At 53.5% G+C, this 8,941-nt stretch overlaps 2 protein-coding genes across 2 annotated transcripts in view; one reads left to right on the top strand and one right to left on the bottom strand.

Annotated features, from left to right (window-relative positions):
• Positions 1-321, bottom strand: part of CREB3L4 (cAMP responsive element binding protein 3-like 4) — a 4,704-nt gene extending 4,383 nt beyond the window's left edge. Inside the window, exon 1 of the mRNA XM_014540759.1 lies at positions 139-321. The gene's annotated coding sequence lies outside the window, so the exon portion shown is untranslated. The remainder of the gene's footprint in view (positions 1-138) is intronic.
• A 4,107-nt stretch (positions 322-4,428) lies between these two features.
• On the top strand, positions 4,429-8,447 carry SLC39A1 (solute carrier family 39 (zinc transporter), member 1). Its single transcript, XM_005867448.2, has 4 exons — positions 4,429-4,535; positions 5,167-5,383; positions 5,546-5,676; positions 6,836-8,447. The coding sequence occupies exons 2-4, from the start codon at positions 5,197-5,199 to the stop codon at positions 7,490-7,492; spliced, it is 975 nt and encodes a 324-aa protein (XP_005867510.1). The 5' UTR covers positions 4,429-4,535; positions 5,167-5,196; the 3' UTR covers positions 7,493-8,447.
• The last annotated feature ends 494 nt before the right edge of the window (positions 8,448-8,941 follow it).

Here is an 8,941-nt window from a genome sequence, read left to right as displayed (position 1 = left end):
TGGTGCCCCCCCCCCCCCCCCCCCCCCCCCCCCCCCAACACACACACACACACACACACACACACACACACACACACAGCTTCTGGTTCCTCTTGCTCTTCCATTTATTCCCCCTCCTCACCTATGCAGCCCCCTCACCTGTTACCCGGAGATCTCGCCTTGTCCTTCTATCTATGGTTCAGACGAACAGGCCTCCAGGTTATTACCTGTTCTGAAGATCCCAGCCCTGCCAAGCCAGCCCAGCCCGCTGAGCACCCCAAACAGTACACCTTTTCTTCCCTCCAGGATCTTGCATCCTGGACCGGCCCAGCCAAACCCCGCCCCCAGCCTTACACTAGGAAAGTGGGTTGCACCTAGTCGGGAGCCACGGTAGAGGCGCTGAATCTGGGAGCAGAGGGTTCAGAGGCTGAGCGTCCACAAACGTGACCTGAGACAAACATAGTCAGCCTCTCCCTTTCTGCCTCAGTGTCTCCTAGCAATAGCAACTCTTCCTGAGGGGGCTCCTCAGGGCAGGACAGAGATGGCTGTGACTGCAGCACAGGATGTTTGAGTGCCTGTTCTCCGGCCATCACTTTTATAAGAAGGAGAACAAGGCAGGGTTGAAAACAAAGGCGGGAGAGTCAACTGGATTGCCAAGATTTACGGGGGATTCCCCTCCTCCACCCCGTGGCGCTCATGCACACTTGAGTCTGATTGGAAGCCGAAGACGTAGCGGTTTTGATGGGCAGAGCACTGAGCCAATGGGATTACCGTCTGGACGCCGGCGCCGCCGTAACTGGTCAGAATTGTCTGTCCAAGAGAAAATAAGGCCAATGGGGCCGGAGCATTTATTGGTCCCGTGGGGCCTGGGTTCTGCAGGTCCGGGTGAACGCCTGAAGATGAGTCGTAGGGAAGGGCAAAAGTTGCGGGAATGTGGGGAGCGGCTTGGTTCGGGTTGGCTTGTCACGTGACTCGTAAACCCAGGTTAGTATCCAGGCAGGGAGAAAATATCCTGTTGGCCCGAGTCACAGAGTTTTGACTCAGCCGGCGGAAAAGTCGCGCAATCGCGCGGTGTCAAAATCCGTAATCAGTGCATTCTGCTACTGATGAAGAACAGCGGTTATACACACACAGGGACTGTTGACTAACGGAGGGAGAGAGAGAAACAGCAATTTGTTGTTCCATTTATTTATGCATTCATGGATTGATTCTTGTGTGTGTGCCCTGACTGAGGACTGAACCCACAACTTTGGCATATGGGGATGACGCTCTAATTGAGCTACCCGGCCAGGGCAGGAATTCATTTTAAATAAAATAATGAGGCTATAGTAATATAGGTATTTTCATTTGCCTGCCTCCCTAATAATACGTCGGATAAAAACAGGAAAGTTTGGGGTGTGGATCTGGAATTCAAACTGGTATTATCGTGAACATTTGAGTGGCTGAAGGTAAAGACAGGAACAGGACCTAATATTTACTGGGTAACTCAGGAACTTTCTCAAGATTACTCTGTAAGTAGCTTAACCAAATTTTAGGTGCCAGAGCCCATATTCCTTGTACTATACTAAACTACCTTGCTGGAACCTTCTCAAATTTCCCCCCTGTCTTTTCCTGCTCATCCTGCATCTTGCTCAAGTAGTGAAAAGACAAAGCAGGTTCCTAGGTTGATGCAGAGCTCCAAGGAAAACAGAAATGTCCCTGCTTAGATTTTTCCCAGAGCAAGAAAGCTTTCAAAGGGTTTCCTCCCCACTGCATGTGTAGAGATGATTAAGTGAAAAATATAGTCAGCTTCCACTAATGTTAGAACTGAAAGGAACCTCTGGCATCATCTGCTAGTCTACCTTCTCTCTTCCACCAGATTTATCAAGCTCCCAAGAGGGAAATTACTTGCCTAAAATCACACACCAAATTAAGGTGGAGCTGGAACTAGTACTTAGGTGTCCTAACTCCCAGTCCATGATTCTTTCTTAATATTACTAATTATCAATAACCTTAAAAGCATAATTTTCCATAGACAAACCATAGTGTGCATAATATTTCCTTAAACAATTTGGAGTAGCTTCTAATAGTCATTTTAATTAAGAGCTTGGAACAGTAATGATAATTATTATAAACGATGGGACACTAGTACCCCATTTCATTTACATCCTGATCTTAGAGTCTATATGATTCCTTCCTCCTAGACTACATCCCTCAAGAAGTCCTCACAGTCCTATCTGGTTTGGCTCAGTGGATAGAGCGTGGGCTTGTGGGCTGAAGGGTCCCTGATTCAATTCCAGTCAAGGGCACATGCCCAGGTTGCAGGCTCGATCCCCAGTAGGGGGCATGCAGGAGGCAGCTGATCAATGATTTTATTTATTTATTTATTGTCTAAAGTTTTACATATGTCTCCTTTTTCCCCGATGATCAATGACTTTTTCATCATTCATGTTTCTATCTCTCTTTCCCTCTTCCTTCCTCTCTGAAATCAATATATATGTACCTGGAGTTTCATCCTTATATGTAGTTGCTGGCAGGAAACTTTTGTCGTCAGTGGACTTGGGGGCTGAGTCGGTGGCTTGGAAGGCAGATGGAATGCAGGTGTGTGCTCAGGTGTTTTTAGGACAGTTTCAGTTCCTTATATGGTCTGATTCCTGGTGTCCAGAAAGCTTTTCCTGGCCTTTGTCTCCTGTGGCAGGAAGTTTACAAATGGCCGTTATATTGTCCTATAGTCCTAACACAATGAGGCCTTTTCACCTTTGCAAAGAATAGGCTGAGCCCCCTTCTTTATTTTGCTTTGTCCCCTACTCTCTCATGAGGCTAGAAGAGGATTCTGATAGCACAAGGATGTGGGCCAAGAGGATATAGCAAGACCCAAACTGCAAGGGAACATTTGGGTAAATTACAGAGGTAGAAAAAGTAATTCCTAGAAGAAATGGATTTAGCAAACAAGTTCTAGAGGTTAAGTTAGGGCCCTTGGAGCTTGGGAGTGAGGAAGCTTATGTAACTTGCTTGGGAGGGCCGTGCGGGTGTGGAGAAGGGGCTGGAAAGGGAAAGTCATGGGCATGTTCGGTGGAGGGAGAGTGCACAGTCCTCCATCCTGTGGGTTTTAAGGAAGGAGATTTTAGGGGTGGTCCCAGGGAAAGATCTTAATAAAATATTCAGGAGTTTTCCAGGTGTGTCCTTTCAGGGTTGTGGTCTCCACTGATTGATTGGCCAACGGGGGGGGGGGGTGGGTGTCATTGTAGCTGGGCCTGATGTCCCCGGTGGCTAGTTTTGTTGCTTTTATCAGTGGTTCTCCACCTTCTGGCCCTTTAAATAACGTTCCTCATGTTGTGACCCAACCATAAAATTATTTTGGTTGCTACTTCATAACTGTAATGTTGCTACTGTTATGAATTGTAATGTAAATATCTGATATGAAGGATGGTCTTAGGCGCCCCCTGTGAAAGGGTCGTTCGACCGCCAAAGGGGTCGTGACCCACAGGTTGAGAACCGCTGTCTTATCTGGACCTAGAGCTGAAATACAACTGAGGCCCAGATGTTATCTCTAGGGAGGAAAGGTCAAGAGATCCATACCGCAGACCAGTGATATGCTAGGGGAGGGAAAGTCACCAGGCGAGGTCCACCCTACACTTAATTATCCATTGCTAGGCACCTGGAGCTTTCCATCCTGCTAACCTTTTGTTTTAATCCTCACCCCAGGATATTTTTGCATTGATTTTTAGAGAGAGTGTAAGTGGGGTGGGGGAGAGAAACATCGGTGTGAGAGACATGGATTGGTTCCCTCCTCCTTGCTTTCCAGGAGTTTACAACCTACTTGAACATATGTCTGAGAAAAGTGTCTACAGTGTGTGTGTGTGTGTGTGTGTGTGTGTGTGGGGGGGGGGGGGGGGGGGGGGGGGGGGGATCTAGCCTGCAACTGAGGTTCGTGCCCTTGGCTGGAATTGAACCCAGGACCCTTCGGTCTGCGGCCAACGCTCTATCCACTGAGCAAACAGGGTTGGGCCCTGGAGACCCTCTGTACCTGGCCGATCCTCCCTGCTCTGCTCACGTCTGTCTAACTGCCGGCCACACTAAGAAGGTAAGGCTTCCCCTTTGGCGCCAGGGTGCACCGAAGGGGTCCAAGACCAGGCAGTCATACTCAGAGGAGTAAGGCGGAGGACCAGGGACTGCGGGGTGCCTATGGGACATCAGCCATGTCCGCGAGGTTTCTAGCATTCTCTTTTAAAACGTCCAAAAGATCAAAGCCTCTGCTGAGCAGCCAGCTTCCGCCCACCAGAACTCCAGCGCAGCAGCCCGGGCCCTCGGCCCCTCGATCTTCCCTCCAGCTCCTTCCCATGCTCCTGCACATTTCCCCCCGTCTCCGCCTCCACCCAGCTCCCGCTGCCCGTCTCTGACTGGCCCTAGGCCCGTCACTCCCGGCCTGGTCCCGCCCCCCAGGAGCAGTCATTGGCTGCGGGGGCTGGTACGCGGCGGCTGTGGGGGTGGAGGGTGAGCGGAGTGCTGGGGGGAGGCGGGAATTCCCGACCGGAGGCCGGAACCCGGCGGGGGCCATGGAGTGAGACCCTCGCGAGGTGAGTGCGGCTTTCCTGGGGGTGGGATTCCCGTCGGCCGCCCCGGCCGGGGCCTGGGAGCTGGAGTTCGGGTTCTCACACACTTGGGCTTCCCGGAACGCTGGCGGCCTGGGACCCCGCCTCCCGCAGCCGGGACTTCAGACACCGCCCTCGGTGGTTGTGCCAGCCCGTCCCGGGACCCCAGACCCCGAGGGCCTGTGGCTGGAAGTGGCCTCTCTCCGTCTTCGGGGGCATGGCGCCGGGGGAACGGGAGCGGGAGAGCCGTCCGGCAGCCGGGCTCTCCTTGTTCTTTCTGGGGGTCCACGGAGCGACCCGTGCGACATCTCTGCACAGCCCCGAACCCCGCTCGGCTCCTCCGTTCCTTCCACGAAGGGGCCTGGCCTCCGCTTTTCTTCCAGGGCCCCGGCTCCCCAGTTCTCGGGGAGCTGCAGGCGAAAGCGCAAGGAGATGGCTGCACAGTCCTCGTGCCCCTGTTTCCCCCTTGCTGGGCCCCTGAACAGTCGCTGGGAAGGGACCAAGGGGAAGGAGGACTGTTCCCCTAAAGGAGGGGATGAGTCACGCGGGAAGGTCAGAAAGCGCCGGCCGAGGGAGCTGTACTTACATGACCATTCCCCCCGCGCTCTCTTCCCAGGTCTGAGAGTCACTGGAGCAGCCGGCCACCATGGGGCCCTGGGGAGAACCAGAGCTCCTGGTGTGGCGCCCAGAGGCAGTAGCCTCGGCTCCCCCACTGCCGGTGGGCCTGGAGGTGAAGTTGGGGGCCCTGGTGCTCCTGCTGGTGCTCACGCTCATCTGCAGTCTGGTGCCCATCTGTGTGCTACGCCGACCGGGAGCCAGCCCCGAAGCCTCGGGTAAGGCGCTCCGTGTCCTTGCTGCCGTGGATGCTTGGGGTGGGAAAGGCTCTGGGGCCGAGGACGGTGGCTTAAGGAGGGGCAGGGGAGAGCGACCGATGCTTGGGTTGGGCCTGGAGGGGCTTCCCTTGCTCATTCCCCTCCGCCTTCACTCCTGCCCAGCCTTCCGCCAGAAAGTCCTGAGCCTGGTAAGCTGCTTTGCCAGAGATGTGTTTCTGGTCACCTGTCTCCTGGACCTGCTGCCTGACTACCTGTCTGCCATAGACGAGGCCCTGGCAGCCCTGCACGTGACGGTGAGCACCGGCCGGCTGCGTGTGAGGCTGTGTATGTGAGTCGCATGCCTCTAGGGAGGTGGCTTGTATGGATCTGTTCCTGTGTTGCTCTGCAACTGTGTGGAAGGCTCTTGGATGTGAACCTGTGCATTGTGGTTCTGAGTTATAGGGCGTAACTTCTTTTGGGGGTTTCCCCCCAGTCCCTATGTGACCCTTGGAAGCAGTGTGAGGAGCCTTGTTACCACGTATATGACCTACTCTGTGGGTTTCTCAGTTCAGCCTCTGGGAAGTGAACAGCATTCCAAGAATTATCTTCACTCCCTCACCACTTCCCCGAGGGGCTGGAGAAAGAGGTCGGTACAGGCTTGGGAGGCAATCCCAGGGGCTTGGTGTTGCTGACCAAAAAGGCCCAAATAAGTAGGCTATGGGGAAGGTAATTCCAAAGCGTAGGAAAGTCTCATGGGAAAAACTGAGACAGTTTCGGGGGGGGGGGGGGGGGGGGGGGGGGGGGGGGTGTGCGAGGACGGCACCCTGGGCTCTTCCTCTATTTCCCTAAGACTGAGGAAGTAACACTGGGCAGAATCTGTGTGTCTGACTGAGTGACCTGTTTCGCCTTGTGATTAAGCCTGAATGTTCCTGCAACAGTGTGCGGGTCTGTGTGAGCGTTTGGGAAGGTGGGAGAATGTGGGACTCTGTGTGCTTACATGTGACACTTTGTGTACGTCTACACTAATGTCATTCAGTGACTCTGAATTGGGAGTGTTTTTGCCCCTCCCCCCAAAAACTTTTGATAACGTCCAGAGACACTTTTGGTTGTCACAGCTTAGGGAGGGGGGCGGGGCGTTGTGCTGCTGCTGACATCTAATGGTTAGAGACTAGGGAGGCTGTGCACAGGACAGCTCTCCACAACAAAGAATTATGTAGTCCCAAATGTTAATAGTGCCAAAGCTGGAAAATCTTGTTTACATGTAACACTGTGACACCAGGATCTGTGTGATTGTGTGTCATTCTGTGTCTGTGTCACCAAGTGACTGTATCTGTGTGACCAAGAGTGGCCATGTGTGGGGCCCCCCCCCCCCCCCCGTCTCTGTGCCTGGGACTTCATTGGACTCTGCACCTGACTCGTGTTCCTCATACTTGGTCTGTCTCTTAAACTCCTTGTTGCCTCCTCTGCCCACAGCTTCAGTTTCCCCTACAAGAGTTTATCCTGGCCATGGGCTTCTTCCTGGTCCTGGTGATGGAGCAGATCACGCTCGCTTACAAGGAGCAGTCAGTGCCACCACCTCGAGAGGAGACAAGGGCGCTGCTGGGAACAGTGAATGGTGGGCCGCAGCACTGGCATGATGGGCAAGGCCTCCCACAGGCAAGTGGAGTTCTGGCAGCTCCCTCAGCCCTGCGTGCCTGTGTACTGGTCTTCTCCCTGGCTCTGCATTCGGTGTTCGAGGGGCTGGCAGTGGGACTACAGCGAGACCAGGCTCGGACCATGGAGCTGTGTCTGGCTTTGCTGCTCCATAAGGGTATTTTGGCCGTCAGCTTGTCCCTGAGGCTGCTGCAGAGCCACCTGCGAGCAAAGGTGGTGGCTGGCTGTGGCATTCTCTTCTCATGTATGACACCTCTGGGCATTGGGCTGGGTGCAGCTCTGGCAGAGTCAGCTGGCCCACTGCACCAGCTGGCCCAGTCTGTGCTGGAGGGCATGGCAACTGGCACCTTTTTCTATATCACTTTCTTGGAAATCCTGCCCCAGGAGCTGGCCACTGCTGACCAGAGGATCCTCAAGGTCATTCTGCTCCTATCAGGCTTTGCCCTACTTACTGGCCCACTCTTCATGCAAGTCTAGGGGGCTCCAAGAGGGGCAGGGAAGATTGGGTACCAGGTGCCCTTGACCCACCTCCCCTCCTCAGGAATGGGGAAGGGAAGTATTGAGGTCCAGAGAGTTCTCTGAGAGGTGAGGGTGAAGCTTTTGGGACAATTTGACCAATGGGAAAGAAGTGGGTAGACAAAAGTCTGGTCCCCAGGCTCAAGGGACAAGGCATGATCAAGTCACTAGGGACATGATGACATGATTAAGAGACATTAGTATTAGGGAAGACATTGCACGCTAGAATTGGGCAGACACTACACAGGGACAAACTGACACTGCGGAGGCTTTGGGATGGAAGTAGAGAGAACACAGGCCCAGAGTCAGCAGTTCTCTTGCTTCTAGCCCATTTCAGCCCTCTGTCATTTGGAGTGGATCCCTCCTAATTTTCTTAGCTCCTACTCTCACACCTCTCTCCTTTCCTTCTCCCAAGACACTAGTGCCAAGTGGCCTCTTCCTGCCAGTATTGGTACCTTCTCTGGCTTCTCCAGTTCTGCTCACTCTATTTTTAAAGTGCCAAATAAAATGCCCTCCCTCTTTCTCAAAGCACAGTGATGTACTGAGCCCTGCTCAGCACCTCAGTGAAGGGGTCGTCCTCTTGCTCCTTATTTTAGTCCCAGATTCTGGGGTGGGGCAGAAATGTTTGTTGAGTTGGGGTGGAGGGAGGGTTGGTAGATCCGAGGGCCCTACCATTGCTGCACTCTAGGAATACTGAACATGGATATATGGTGCCCCATATGCCGCAGATGATAAACATTGAGCTGCCAAAACTTTTTATACCATAGGAGCCCAAGGGGGGATGGGGAATGTTCACCCCCAGGGTTATTTGCGGGGGGAGGGGTAGGGCTGGGCACAGGGCCATATTCTCTAGAATCTATTTTACTTACTGATCTGTTTTGGGACATGTTCCCCAAATAAAAGATGTTTCTCTACATCTGTATGGAATCTGATTCTTTTGTATTGGCAAAGGGGTGGGCATGTGGCTAGCCTGAGGGCCTGCGTCCCAGATGTTTACAGTTGTTTTAGTAGTCTCCCTCGTCTCACTGTTCTCATTCAGGCCCTTCTACCCTTCCCTGAAGATGACATTTTCCCTCTTTTGTCTCTTCCTTCTTCCTTCCCTGTCTCCACCCCTTCCCTTTCCTCTCCTTTTCTTTTCCTCTCTCCTTACTCCCTCTCCCCTTCGCTTTCCTAGGCTCCGGGCTAATGTAAAACTACTTTTCCCAGCTTGCCGCGCGCAGGGAGGAGCCGAGTGGGAGGAGCAAAGTCCCCAGTTCCCCGAGTCAACAGGGCTGCTGGGAATTGGTGTCCATTTCCTTTGCGTACTGCGTGGCTGGGGCTGTGAGAGGGTCACGTAAACAAACTACAATTCCCGGAAGGCCTTGCGCGCCACGGGTCAGGGCTAGGCTGGGGCCGGGTTCGCGGTGCTCG

The sequence above is a fragment of the Myotis brandtii genome, unplaced genomic scaffold (assembly GCF_000412655.1).
Source record: "Myotis brandtii unplaced genomic scaffold, ASM41265v1 scaffold250, whole genome shotgun sequence".
NCBI classification, from domain to species: domain Eukaryota; kingdom Metazoa; phylum Chordata; class Mammalia; order Chiroptera; family Vespertilionidae; genus Myotis; species Myotis brandtii.
This window is presented reverse-complemented; position numbering and strand designations above follow the sequence as displayed.

Coding starts and splice junctions, on each gene's coding strand:
- SLC39A1 (XM_005867448.2), top strand. CDS start 5,197: ATGGGGCCCTGGGGAGAACCAGAGCTCCTGGTGTGGCGCCCAGAGGCA. Junction 5,384..5,545: donor AGCCAGCCCCGAAGCCTCGG/GTAAGGCGCTCC, acceptor ACTCCTGCCCAG/CCTTCCGCCAGAAAGTCCTG. Junction 5,677..6,835: donor TGGCAGCCCTGCACGTGACG/GTGAGCACCGGC, acceptor CTCTGCCCACAG/CTTCAGTTTCCCCTACAAGA.